At 39.2% G+C, this 14,973-nt stretch overlaps 1 protein-coding gene across 1 annotated transcript in view; it reads left to right on the forward strand.

The window, feature by feature from the left end:
* The window catches only part of PCGF5 (polycomb group ring finger 5), a 63,168-nt gene extending 49,204 nt beyond the window's left edge, over positions 1–13,964 (forward strand). Inside the window, exons 8-9 of the mRNA XM_006831133.1 lie at positions 6,137–6,196; positions 13,644–13,964. Coding sequence (XP_006831196.1) covers positions 6,137–6,196; positions 13,644–13,691 — 108 coding nt within the window. The 3' untranslated portion in view covers positions 13,692–13,964. The remainder of the gene's footprint in view (positions 1–6,136; positions 6,197–13,643) is intronic.
* The last annotated feature ends 1,009 nt before the right edge of the window (positions 13,965–14,973 follow it).

Consider the following 14,973-nt stretch of genomic DNA (forward strand, 5'->3'; position numbering starts at 1 on the left):
TATACAATTGGACAAGTGAGGAGGGTAAGTGAGTCTCCATTAGTTTCTGATGCCAGCAGAATTAGATTATTATGCCTTAGGCCCTAGACAGTATGGGGGAAATTGTTAAGAGGAGACTGTAGGATAAGCATTGGAACTGTATCTTTGATTAGGGCTCAATGAAGGGTCTAAGACCATCTTACTCGATTTATAAATAACGTGGGAGCTTGCTAAGGGATGGCATTATTAGACTGATCCATCAGAGTATGGAAGCTGATAGGAATGTGCCCAAAATTGCTCTGCACAGTCTGTGTGGACAGTAATACAGATGGACTGGAAGGCTGGCCTAGATGGGGCCTTTCTGACATTTAAGATTCTGTGGTATGTTTGGGACAACATATCATTTCAAATTCTGAATAATTTACATTTGTGTTCTGTAAGCTAGGTTTTTACTACATTTGTGGAAAAAACATAATTCTAAATAAATTTTAAGAAGACCAAGAAATTTACTACACACAAGGATAGGTCACCCAGATTCTAAGTGTAATTGAGGATGGCCATATTAAGATAGTTTAAAACCATACAATGAATGTAATCATCTATGGAACTGTTCTGAAATAAACCTCAGAAAACAATTTTTATGCTAGTAAATTGGTAGGACATTTGGCTATATTTTCAGAAACAAATGTTAGAATTCTAACCAAAGTTAGAATCTTCCTTTTTAATCTATTTTAGTCTTGCTTAGGTAAAGGCTTTCTTATGAGTCTAAATTCTCTAGCCACTTCTGGAACAAGCTCAGATCCAGGAAAAAACAAATCACATTCCAGTACCAGTCACAGCTAGTGGTGTGCCTGTCCACAGCTCACTAGACCTCTTCAGACTCAAATAGTTTCTTAAAAGTTTACACATAATATTACCCTCATTTAATCTTCACATCTATAAAATGGCAGGTACCAAGGATAGATTGCAGAAATAGTAAGAGCTCTCTCTTAGCCAGCATGGTTTGAGAAGTGGATATTGTAATATTACACATAATATATTAATATTGTCTTGAACATTCACAGGTTTCTTGATAGTTGAACATGGTTTAGTGTTCTAGATCACTGTGAATAAATCTGCTTTCAGGTTGAGGGCTTGTAAAAATCATCATGATAAACCTCTGCTAAGGATCATCCTTGTCAAGATGCTAACAATTAATGAAAGAGCTAAGTAAGAAATTTTTATTACATTACTAAACTTCCCATTAAATCAGTTTTTGCTGCAACTATATTTCTGATTACATTGCTCTAAGTTTTTTCTAAGTATTCCAAATTTCTTGGTTCCAAGGCTATACAATCTTTATAGGAGCAGAAAATTTCATCTTTCTCCCTCAGAGAAACGGGTGGATTTGAACTGTGTCATTATAGTGCTCCACTGAATTGCTGTTGTTAAGCGCTGTCAAGTTGGTTCCGACTCATAGTGACCATATACAGAGCTCCCGAGGAGGAACTGGTGGGTTTGAACCACTGACCTTGTAGTTAGTAGCCCAGTACACAGTCACCCCTGAATATAAGGCACAATACTCAATGGGTTATAGTAAAAACAAGTTTGAGGCATGCTCAGTAACATAATACCCTCTGGGGCTGTCATGTCGTTAAGTGCCATCAGTTGGTTCTGACTCATAGTGACTGTGTATAGGGTTTGAACTGCCCACCTTATGGTTCAAAACAGCCTGTGGTCCACTGCACTATCCTACTGAGCGTAACAGGGCTCAGAGCATTTCAATATGCAAATCAGTCCTGCAAGGAGCCCTGGTAGCATAGTGCGTTGGTTAAGGTGTCAGCAGTTCAAATCCATGAGCTGCTCCTGGGAAGAAAATTCTATTCCAGTATAGATTTATGTTGTTGTTAAGTGCTGTGGAGTCGATTGCCACCCATAGCGACCCTGTACAGGGTTTCCGAGGCTGTAAATCTTTACGGGAGGAGAACGCCTCATCTTTCTCCCACGGAACAGCTGGTAGTTTCGAACTGCTGGCCTTAAGGTTCACAGCCCAGTTCGTAACCACTACTTATAGAAAACCCTGTATAGGGTCCCTGTGAGTTGCAGCTGACTTGATGCCGCACCACTGGCACCACCAAAACGAAGTCCTGCAGAATACAAGATCCTTAAACTTGTTTGAATCTGTATTTTCCCAGACTTTTTGTGGAATTCACACTTTAAAATTCCCTTTTAGAAGTACAGTTATATTATGGGTCTTAAAGTACAAGGGATTGCCTCACATAATTGAATCCCCTATCCTACTTTTCCCTTAGATAAATAACGGGTTGTTATTGTTGGTAAGTGCTGTCAAGTAGGTTCTGGCTCCAAGTGACCTAGTGTAGGGTTTCCAAGCAGTGGCTGGTGCTATCCTTACGGTTAGCAGTCCAGTGCTTATCCAACAGGCAAGGTATAATCTAATGAGGAGAGAAGGCCAAATCTTAAATCAGATATAGCTAAGTAATGAATTAATTTATACCCCCATATTTATGGAATCCTCAGAATCTCTATACAGGGTCACTATGAGTCGGAACCAACAAGGCGGCACTAACAACAGCAACATGCTCCTCACCAAGTGTTTGTCTTCACGCCCTGAAGGGTCTTCTACTTTAAAGATAATTGCTTTCATATGGTGCCTTTCTTAATGCCAAAGGTTTGTATCTAATGAAAAGTAGAAGAAGCTACTGGTGATAAAGATAGGAAAGTAAGTAGATAGGGAGGATGGAAAAGAAAGACTTGTGAGGTAATAGTCACAGAGATAAAGGCCCAATATATTATATTCAGTATTGACTGTATTTACTATCAGTTGTTGTTGTTAAGTGCATTCGAGTGGATTCCGACCCATAGTGACCTTGTATGGGGTTTCTGAGGAGCAGCTGGTGAACTTGAACCGCCGACCTTGCAGCCTGGCACATTAACCCACAGCACCACACCAGGACTCCTATTAGTTATTGCTTCATAAATTTCATCATTTACACAATTTTGAAAAGTCTATCTTTTATTCAGAAAAGAACATACTTCCCTAGAAATTCAACAGTGTATCTGTATGTAATACTATGAGTAGATTTCATGTAACTGGGCTGGCCACAGGAAGTGAGAAGGAGGAGAGACTCTTAATTCTAGGATGGGATGATCCCTGCCATCCCAGGTTTAACATGGTAAATGTCAGAATTTTTAGTCTTTTTCTCAGCAACCAGATTTTTTTTAAATTACATTTTAAGTCCATTAAATCATAATTGACTTAAAGTTGACAATATGGATATGCAACTCTAGCAGTATATTTGTAGTCGTCCTGTGTGGTGCAGCCACATAAGCATTAAACCCTACACAGCGTCGCTCTGAGTCTAGCAATAGAAGTATAATGTAAGGCACCCTGGTGGTGTAGCAGTTAAGCAATTGGCTGCAGTTCAGACCCACCAAGAAGCCCCATAGGAGAAAGACCTAGCAAGCTGCTCTCACAAAGATTAAAGCTACGGAAACATCTAGAATTGTTACGAGTTGGAACCGACACAGCGGTTCCCACCAAAAGCATCATTTATTCACATGGTTCTTCATATGCACCTTGCCTGTAAGGATCTGTATTTTAGTTAATCTACTAGTTATGTGTTTGTTGTTTTTAGTTGCCATTGAGTCAGTTCTGACTCATGGCAATTCCATGTGTCTAGAATCTAGGTACTTTTGGGGTTTTTCAAAGCCTGTGACCTTTCGGAAGCAGATCCTCACTCAAACCTGTCAGAATTCCAAGGTGCCTCTGAATGAGTTTGTGACCCACCACCGTTACCCAATAAACAACATTCTTATCAACAGAGAAAAGATTGAAGTTGTCAAGGACTTCATTCTTCTTGGATCAACTATCAACACTCACGGAAGCAGCAGCCAAGAAATCATTAGGCAAATCTGCTACACAAGACCTTTTTAAAGTGTTGAAGAGCAAAGATGTCAGCTTGAGAACTAAGGTGCGTCTGACCCAAGCCATGGTATTTTCAATAACCTCATATGCATGTGAAAGTTGGACAGTAAATAAGGAAGACCATAGAAGAATTGATGCTTTTGAGTTATGGTGTTGCAGGAGAATATTGAAAGTGCCATGGGCTGCCAAAAGAACCAACAGATCTGTGTTGGAAGAAGTGCAGCCAGAGTGCTCCTTGGAGGCCAAGATGGCTAGACTTGTCTCTCATACTTCAGACATCTTATCAGGAGGGACCAGTTGCTGAAGAAGGATATCATGTTTGTTAAGGTGGAGGGTCAGAGAGAAAGAGGAAGAACCCCAACGAGATGGACTGGCCAAGTGGCAGCGTCGATGGACTCAAGCATGGCAACAATAGTGAGGTTAGCCCAATATCGGGCAGTGTTTCATTCTGCTTTGCATAAGATCACTATGAGTCGGTACCAACTTGATGGCACCTAACAACAACAACAACAACAACCTTTAGCAGCAATTGAACCACCACAACCACCGGCAAACAAAACAAAACTTGGAGTGTGGAGAAGAAATATAAATATGTGGGGTAAATCTCAAATAGCATGCGTGGCCTAAATATCAAGTGTGTTTATGTCTACAATTCTGAGGCTTCTCTACAATTTCCTGAAGTCAGATACCTAGGAAATACGGAGTCCTGGTATGGCACTGTAAGATAAGCACTGAACTGCTAACTGCAAGGTCAGCAATTCAAACCCACCAGCTGCTCCTTGGAAGCCCTATATAGAGTCTCTGAGTCAGAGCTGTATTGACAGCACTTAATAATTTTTCTTGGAGTGCAGTTAGCTCCGTATGATTAAGCAGTGGATTGCAAACCACAAGGTCTGCAGTCCAAACCTACCAGCCACTCCATGGGCCAAAGACTAGGCTTTCTGTACCCAAGAAGATTTACAGCCTTGGAAACCCTATACAGGATCTTTTTCATATTCATCACTTGCATGCATCTCTAAAATCTTTGGCGGTTTCACCTTGCAGCTCTGAACACTGCTTGAAAAGGACTTAAATGTTCTTCCACCAAGTCTTGCTTTGGTTTATTTGTGTCATCAGGCAGTTTGAGGGAAAGCAAACATACCCATGTTAATTGACACCAGGAAGACTAATAAATAAATAAAGAAGAACCACTCACTTAGTGAAATTATCTCCACAATGAATGTTGTTCGGAGTTTTCAGAGGAAAAGAAATTGGCGTCAAAGGGCAGCAGTGTTAAACATGTCTTACAGTATGTCGATGAGCCCTGTGCAGAAAATCTGGGATTGATTTCAAGGAAAAAGACCTGCTGAAGTCTTGTGGAGAAATAATTTCTAAAATTGTATTTCAAAGGCTAAACATATATTCCTTTCATTGTTCCTTCCTTAAATCACTTTTAAGATGTACCTTTTAAAAGCTACTCTGGCATGTTAGATTTATCCTGGGTATTCTGTACTTCACATATTTTTAATGTTTTTCATTTTTTCCCGTTTTGAAAAGGTGTGCAGGGTTAGAGGATGCAAAAGTAAACATTTCTTGCTTTATGGCTCCATTATAAAAGTACAATACTGTTTTTATTTAATATACATATTCAGCAAACTATTAAAAAGCAAGACTTGGTGATTGTTTTTAAAAGTAGTGGATTTGCAAATGAATTAGCTCAGGAGTTTAAAGCATTTACTAAGTGGCTGCTCTTTAACAACTCTGGGCCTTAGCTTATTTTAAGACTGCGCTAGTGCTCAGTATAATGTTACTTATAGATACGGAGACTAAGAATCTAATCTGTGCAATATATTAGAATTTAGCCTCAAAGCGGAAACACATCCCTCATAGGCTGAGCAAAGGTCTGTGCCTTTAGAGCTTTGAACTCCTTGAACTAAATTTAAATTGGTCCAGGAAAGGATTATTGGTGCCCCTGTGTAGTCCAAGGTGAGACTCTTTCCCAGGCAGTATTTAGAGAGGAGATGGAAAGGGCAGGCCCATTCCAAATGTTTGCAGAATATTTTAGCAGTCACTGTTCTGAAAACTTTAGCTTTTTGTTGTTGTTGTTGTTTTTCTAAAACCAGCTACCATGTCTTTTTCTTGAAAATTGATCATGTTCATTCTGTTTGACGTTATCATATTTTGAAGTAATCAGTTTTGAATGTGTGTCCAGTTGTGGATGCCTCTTATCTGATGAGTTCGTCTCCTCCGCAGTTTCGGTGTGTGAACTGCTCAGCCTCGCAAGTCTGCCCTCAGGATGGCGCTTCCTATCAGGTAAGAGGCAATCACGGCTGTACATACCGCCAGAGCATTGCTGCCGCGGCACTGGTCTGCTCAGCTCATGTCCCCCTAAAGATGGCTGCTCTGAATGACCCATTTCCTTTTTCTGAAGTCAAAATAGGAAATGGTACACCTTAAGGCCAATATTTATTTATGAGTCAGGAAATTCTAATAATCATTAGTTTCATTCTCTAGGAAATCTCTGGTTCATACTGAATTGGAATACTACCTTCTTTAAGTATTATTTTTTTTAATGAATCGTTCACCCACACGTGAAAGATACAGTGTCAGATTTATTGTTGTTAAGTGCCGTCGAGTCGATTCCGACCCATAGCCACCCTTTATAGGGTTTCCGATGAATGGCTGGTGAGTTTGAAATGCCAACAATAGTTACAGCTATCTGTGGTCCCAATCTCTCCTCTAGGTTCTTTCCTTCTGTTACCTCTTTTAACAATGAAATGACAATGAACTAATTTAATAATGTACTGAGAAAACAAACTTAGATCCCAATGGAAGTTCATCTAATAAAAATACATTTTAAAACTCCAGGAAACAGAAGAGACTAAGGGTAGTATAGTAAGGATCACTAGAGGCTACAAAGATGATCGTTGATCAAACCTTAATCCAGATTTGTATATAATTAATTATTGTTGTTGTTGTTATGTGCCGTGTAGTCGGTTCCGACTCATAGCGACCCTGTACAGGGTTTCTGAGGCTGTAAATCTTTACGGGAGCAGAAAGCCTCATCTTTCTCCCACGGAACGGCTAGTAGTTTCGAACTGCTGACCTTGTGGTTCACAGCCCGATTCGTAACCACTACGCTACCTATAGCAGTTCTTTAAAATTGCCAGTGCTCCTTTATTCTCCAAATTAAGCTCGTCCTCATGCTTATTTCTTTGGAACCAAGAAAAAATAATGGTAATAATATGACAAACTTTACTAGCAAACTTGTTCCAGTATTGCAACTTTAGGGGTCTTCATTTTGAGGCAGGGTGAAATATGTTAATAATTTTTACAAAAGAAAAAACAATCACTAATCAAAATGTCTGCTTAACCGTTTACCTAGACCTAGAGCTCTGGTAGCGTAGTGGTTACGAGTCAGGCTGCCAACCGCAAGGCCAGCAGTTGGAAACTACCAGCTGTTCTGCGGGAGAAAGATGAGGCTTTCTGCTCCCGTAAAGATTTACAGCCTCGGAAACCCTGTGCAGGGTCGCTATGGGTCAGAACCAACTCCACGGTACATAACAACAACAACAACCCTAATTGTACTGATAGTGCTTTCAGTAAGCAAATTTAACATCTATAAAGGAAAAGGAAAAACCATTTAAAAGAACTGATACAATAGTTCTCTTCATATTATTTAGGTTAGAGTTAGGGGTACACACATGGCTGAGATGGTGACATTTGTATAAATCTGCACTTTATGGGTGTCCCAACTGCATCTAGCTTCACAGCTGATTTGGGGATGTATAGTGATACCCCTGCCACCTAATTCTAACTACTGTATGGCCCTTTTTCCTTGTTACCTTGGTTCTGATGTCTATTTTCTGAAAAATTTATTTTCTTAACTCCTAATTGGAGTCCTGGTGTGGTGCTTTAGAATAAGCACTGGGCCGCAACATCGGTTTGAAATTCAAGCCCTGTGATCAGACTCACCAGCCACTTCTCGGAAACCCTGTAACAGGGTCACCATTAGACCCAACCCACTCGACGACACTTAACAACAGTGATAGAAGCTATCACAAGTACTAGAGAACTGAAATAAGAACAAAAATCCCTATAATAACCCTAAAATCAGTACTTTCTAGGGGAAAAAACATTGCATTTTTGTTTTAAGAAAATGTGTGTGCAGCTTTGTACTATTAAAATTTAAATTTCTGTGAACATTTCCTGCAATGAGCAATTCGTCTTACAGGAAAGATCACTCATTAACTCAGAAAAGGTATTTAAAAAAATTTTTTTTAAATTACTAAAGTATTACTTCCTCAAAGGATGCTTAAGTGGTCACATTCTCTCAAACTTCTAAGGAATAGAGAATTCCCCTGCTATGGAAATATTATTTCCAATTTATTTTACAAAGTTAACATTAACATAATCACGATATATCAAGTCCTGAGAACAAACCAACAATTAGGAAACTATTACCAAATAGTATAAAAATATAATGACCAAACAGGGTTTCTATCAGCACTACAAAAGTGACTTAGTAGTAGAAAGATGAAATATATTCACATGGTGCTAACAGAAAGATAGGTGGTTCAATCCTACCAACCGCTCCTAGAAAGCCCTATATATACAGGGGGATCACTATGAATGAGAACCCACTTGACTCCACAAGTCCTAAGACCTGGTTTTGTTACCAGATAACACAAATCTAATACATCCTTTCCCAGTTACCATTTTGCCAAACTTTGCCTCCCCATTGCCCTCTCTCCCTTTTCCTCATTTGTTAATCTCTTGATACATCTTTTGATACATCTTTTGTTTTGTGTTTTATGTGGAACCTTTTGAAAGTAAATTGCAAGTATGAGTTGAATTTTTATTTCCTAGGATCAAAGAACTCCTCGGAGCTAACCAAAATACAGTTAAACACACACAAATTTAGATAATATTTTAAATAGTATAGAAATCCACTAGCCTTCAAAGTTAAATTATGATGCTTCATGCAATTCCAAACACACTTTTACCAGATTCTTATTGAACTTGACAAACTGTCATTCTAAAGTTCATCAAGAAATAGAGAAGCGGGCTTTTTGATCAGTCACATCTTAAAAAAGTAACTGAAGGCCACTGTCACTGTAATGCATGAAAATGTATTTTAAAGCTACTCAAACAGACAGGAATAGCTCAGGAAAAATCTAATATGTATGAATCTACAGATAGTTTTCAAAATAGTGACGAAAGAATTATTTCCACAAATACCCATTGAACACTTGGCTGTGTGCTGGACACTCCGGTGGGTGTCATAGTGACAAAACAAAACAATGTGCGGTCTTGCACCATCCTCTAGGCCCTAGGAATATCGGATTAAAAGTGAATAAAAACCACTTCATGGAGCTTACATTTCTAGGGAATGTAGCAGATGAAAAATAAATAAGAACAGACTGTTTTCTAGAAAATGTTCAAGACAAGGCCTCTTAGAGATGGTGGTTTTGACCAAAAAGAAGTGAGAGAAATAGCCATGTGAATGTCCGGGCTAGAGCACTCGAGGCCCAGAGAACACAGATTGGAGGATGAGGAGTGTCAAGAGTTGGAGTACGGAGACTTGGTGAGGTACAAGGTGGGCATTCAATCCGTAACTCACTCTGTACACCAATATAAATGTCTGATAAAGTGGTAAAAATGTTTCAATGTCGTAAAAGAAAATATAGTTGAGTAGCTGATCTCAGAATGAGGGTAGCTTTTGTCATTGTACTTGTAAAGGACAAATTGACTATTTAATATTGAAAAGTACATGACAAAAGTACCATAACTGAGGAAATATTTGTCAGATTTGAAAGGGAAAGGATTGTCCTTAATCCATCAAAGAAAAGAATTCAAACAAATACATTAAGGAAAAAAACAACTTTCCATAGAAAATTGAACAACAAGAATGATCAGGCAAGTCACAAAAGGAGACACAATGGGCTAGCAAGTATATATAAACGATTCACTTCCTTTAGAAGCCAGAGAGAGGAGAAAGAAGATGCTATGTTATACTTATTAGATTGTCAAATTAAGAGTTAGAAAAATAGATTGCTTGTGATCAGTGAAGCTGTGGAGGAATGGTCCTCATTTCTTTTGGAAATGGAACCATTTTCTTTACAGCCGTTTTGATGGTGCACAATGTGCATGCTCTTTAAACCAATCATTACACTTTTCGTTGCCTGTCATGAGGCATAAAAAATAAGTTAATATGTAATTAAAAAATAAACATAAATGGCAAAAGGAGAAATTTTCTTGTATGTGTAGCTTAATTCCAATTTTGAAAAAAACATTAATGTGGGTAAGAAAGATTGCTGTTGTCAAGTGCTTTGGGGTCAGTTCCAACTCACAACAACCCTGTATAAGGTTTCCAAGGCTGTAAATCCTGGTAGGAGTAGAAGGTCTCATCTTTCTCCTGCGGAACGGCTGGTGGGCTTGAACCACGCTGACCTTGTGATTCACAACCCAGTGCTTAGCTACAGAAAATATCAACCAGAATAGACAGATGTTCACTGAAACTACTGTGATTATATGTAGATCATGAGATTTAATAATTTTCCTTTGTTCTCTTAGTACTTTAAAAAATTTTGTAACAAATCTTCTGCAGTAAAACCCATTTACTTATAAGATAAAAATTAATTTCCTTTTTAAGAAAAAAAGCATCAATCAAAATTAGTTTTGCTATTTTCTAAATTTTTCACATTTGAAATGTATGCATTGGTATTGATTACATGAGGAGACTGAGGAAGGTAACCTTGTAATGGAGCTCTCCATTCAGTTTAACCACTTTCATACTAAGAGGTAGTGATGTACCATATTTTATATGGTAAGCATAATGTCATTATACTTCAGAAAGCGCAGTGTGAAATGTAATACTAGAACTTAGGTATATCTCAATAATTCCTAGTAATATGAAATTAAATAGCAGTATTAAACTTCTTATATAGTGATAGGACAAACACAAATGATTACTGGGGGGAGAGAACAAACCATGTTTCAGTCCAACGGAGAGCATTCCAAAACATATGGTAATGTTAGTCAAGCTCTTCTATGTCCCTCTCCTCCTTCATGCCTGGAAGCATTGTTGATGGATAGATGCTTGTGTGTATTAAGAAGGTACTCTACTCTGAGTGACATTGCTCTTTGCAGAAGGCATGCAGACTAGACAATCGGCAGTGGGTAATAAAGCTAGAAGGATACCACAGTGGGGGATGAATTGGGAGTTTGGAGTGGGGTAGAACGGGCCTCAGTAAAGTTGTGGTCAGATTCTTAGATTTGTAGTCTTTAAATCTTGCTGTGTGGAGTCTTTGTGTGGCGCTGTAGGATAAGCACTGGACTGCTTTGAGCCACAAGGTCGGTGATGCAAACCCACCAGCTGCTCCTCAGAACCCCTGTACAGGGTTGCTTTGTAGAATGTGTATTTGTGTACCCCACCTTCCAGATACTCTGATTCCAAGGGACAGACTGAAGTTTAAAATGAAAGCAAAATTGTTATAGACCCTGGAAGCCACAAGGGACTCAGACTATTTTTACCCCAGCCCTTAGAAAGTGACTGGTAGCATCTGCCTTGTTCCTCAACTGGGACAGTAAGTTCAGGGTGTGGTCCTTCCTGCAGCCTGAGGTGAGTGGTCAAAGAGACTGCAGCATTTGAGTCTTCTCTGCACTAGCATGTTGTTGTTAACAAGTGCTGTCAACTTGGTTTTGACTCACAAGTGCTGTCAACTTGGTTTTGACTCACAGTGATCCTGTATAGGGTTTCCAAGGAGTGGCTGATGGGTTTGAACCGCTAACCCTGTGGCTGACAGCCCAGTGCTTATCCTACAGTGCTACACCAGGACTCCAGTATTAGCATTGCTCTTGTTAAGGGACATCAAGTTGGTTCCAACTCATAGTGACCCTGTATAAGTTTTCCAAGGAGCGGCTGGTGGTTGTGGTTCAAACTGACCTTGTAGTCCAGTGCTTTATCCCACAGTGCCACACCAGAACCCCAGTACTAGCATATATTGTTGTTGTTACATTCCATGTAGTCGGTTCCAACTCACAGCGACCCTGTACAGGGTTTCTGAGGCTGTAAATCTTTACGGGAGCAGAAAGCCTCATCTTTCTCCCACGAAGAGCTGGTAGTTTCAAACTGCCGACCTTGTGGTTGGCAGCCCAATTTGTAACCACTACACTACCAGAGCTCCTTAGTACTAGCATATAATTGTGATAAGTGCTGAGATTGTCATTTTGGGGACAGTAGCGTCTCAGTCTCTCATTCTCTGTATTAGCCTTCTGCATTCACTTATACTAAGATGAATGGGACACCTAAGACAGGGGCCAGCTCAGACACATTCTCCGTTTGGTAGAAGTATATAAAATACATTATGCCATCGAATTAGTTCCAACTCATAGTGATCCTGTATAGGGTTTCTGAGGAATAGCTGGTAGGTTTGAACTGCTGACCTGCGTTTCGCAGTCCAGTGCTGATCTACAGTGCCACATCAGAAGTAGAAAATGTTAGTAGAAGTAGCTCCTAAAAATTTCACTTTGAAAAAGGGGAATCTGGCGTCTTTAAGTAAAGGAGAACTGTTGGTTTTGTAGACCCCTATTAATTTTTTGACCTTTGTTGTTATCAGTGTTGTGTGCTGTGGAGTCGGTTCTGACTCATAGCGACCCTGTACAGGGTTTCCGAGGCTGTAAATCTTTACGGGAACAGAAAGCCTCATCTTTCTCCCACAGAACCGCTGGTAGTTTCAAACTGCTAACTTTGAGATTAACAGCCCGATTCATAACCACTATGCTACCAGAGCTCCAGGTTCTGTTTAAATATGGTAGAGAATAAAAACAGAAGTAGTTGCATGGTATATGTCATTATCTGGAAGGAAGTCGGGAGACCTTGTTACATGATACTGGTTAGTGCTGTCGAGTTGGTTCCAACTCATAGCAATCCTCTGTAGGGTTTCTAAGGAGCTGCTGGTGGGTTTGAACCACAGGACCTTGTGGTTAACAGTGCTTGTCCTACAACAGCATGTTAAATTAAAAGATCTAATAACCCCTCCGTAGTGTAGTGGTTACGAATCGGGCTGCAAACCGTAAGGTCAGCAGTTCGAAACTACCAGCTGCTCCGCGGGAGAAAGAGGAGAGTTTCTACTCCCGTAAAGATTTACAGCCTCGGAAACTCTGTTCAGGGTCGCTGTGGGTCGGAACCAACTCGACGAACCGACTCGACGGCACTTAACAACAACAATAGTATCAACAGACTACTGAAAGGAGCCAGTAACTTAAATGTCTTATGTAACAATTAGTTTCTCAATGCTTTTTAAGGAGCCATTAATACAAATTCTAAATGATAAAAAGAAAAAGTATCAAAGTTTTATACATTCCTAGTTTGTAACTCAGAGGGCTCTCTGAGGCAGCGGCTGCGGTGGAATCCAGCCTGCACATGCACCGTCCTTGGCCCCTACAGTGTGGACAGCTTTAAGCAGGGCACGTGGCTTGCAGTCCTTCACAGGCTCACGCTGCCTCTAAGTGGTAAACTTTTTTAGTTCAAATCTGGAACCTATATGATGGCCTCAGGTCTTTGAGTTTGACGTTTGCTGCTTATTATGGAAAATACTGGCAATTTAGAAATTAGTTTTAATGGTAATTACAAATCATATTCATCAGTACCAGGAAATATAAATATAACCTAATTTTTTTTTAATTTCTAACATAAACAATCTATGTTGCTATTATATAAGAATGGTCTTATTCATCATCTCTTTTTATTTTGTAGTCATACCCCATGGTATTGCAGTATCGACCAAGAATTGACTTCGGTTAGACCAAGGGGCCTAGATCCCACTGAGAAGAATCCTGCATTTTTTTTTTTGTTTACTCCTCGACAGATTGCACAATGAACAGTGTGTGGACTAGAGGGACACAACCTGATTTTCAGCATGCAAATAAGGCCACTGTCTGTCTCTAAATTGTCAGTTGCATCTATGTTGTTTCTATTACGAGCAAACCAAGTGCCATTCTGCTGCGGAACTGTCTGCATAAGGTATCTGTGTTGTCTCACCATGTGCACCCCATAGTTGAAATCAGTTCGGTGTGCAGCCGTGACTCAGCCTTCGGAATATTTAGCTTGCCTGCACCAAGATCGTTCTAATGTTTGATTACACTAGGAAAATGGCTCCATTTTTGTGCTGTTGCAGTTGTCACATAATTACTATATTATTAATTCTTGTTTAAATAGACTACTGTACAAGAACCTACTTACTTTGTATGGGAAATGTATTCAGAAAAGTGGTTTTTGAGCCACTTTGTTATTCTTGGTAAGCTTTTTGCGTGCAAATCCTTTTACGAATAATTCCATTTATTCTTTAACATGAGAGCACATCCTAAATGTAGACATTCTAAATTATCTGTCTGTGCAGTCTGCCAATTGCACAAGGAAGGCATGCTCGCTGTACGGATGGAAAATATAGGTGACTTCTTAGAGAACTGAAGTGAAAGTCACAATCATATGAAATGTTGGCAGCTGCTCACATTGACTTCTTCTAAAATCAATGTGTGAGTAAGGTTCATCTTCGTTCATAATGCCGTACGACCAATGGGTGATTTATGGCTGCTTCATCCCACTGTTGTTCTCATTTAATGAAGATGTTTCACTTTTTAAGTTGGCCTTAGGTGTGTGTTCTTGTGGCATGTAGAAGGTTGTGATGATTTTAAATATTAGCATTTTTAGAGCAGATAACATTAGCTATTTCATGGTTTTCAGAAGTCTCAAAGCAATGATAGATTAAAACCGTTAGTTACCTATCATATTTCCAAACCATATGCATAAAATAAAATAAATGCAGTTTAGCAGAAGAATTTGCTAATGGTTTGAGGGTATTTCATCTTTGATTCTGTAGTAATCAAAGGAAACTGAGGATTATTATTGTAATATATAAATTCATTAAGATCAGATCTATAATAATGTCCTTGATTTTTGCAGTTTTTGCTAAAGTCTTCCATTCATTTTGGGGCATTTGTCTGCAAGTCAAGGAAAGTGAACCTTTAAAAATTCACAGTTGTTTTCAAAAACCTTCTTGGAAATTAAATTTAAATTGCTTTGAAAT

Source organism: Chrysochloris asiatica, unplaced genomic scaffold (genome assembly GCF_000296735.1).
Source record: "Chrysochloris asiatica unplaced genomic scaffold, ChrAsi1.0 scaffold00003, whole genome shotgun sequence".
In the NCBI taxonomy this organism is placed as follows: Eukaryota; Metazoa; Chordata; class Mammalia; order Afrosoricida; family Chrysochloridae; genus Chrysochloris; species Chrysochloris asiatica.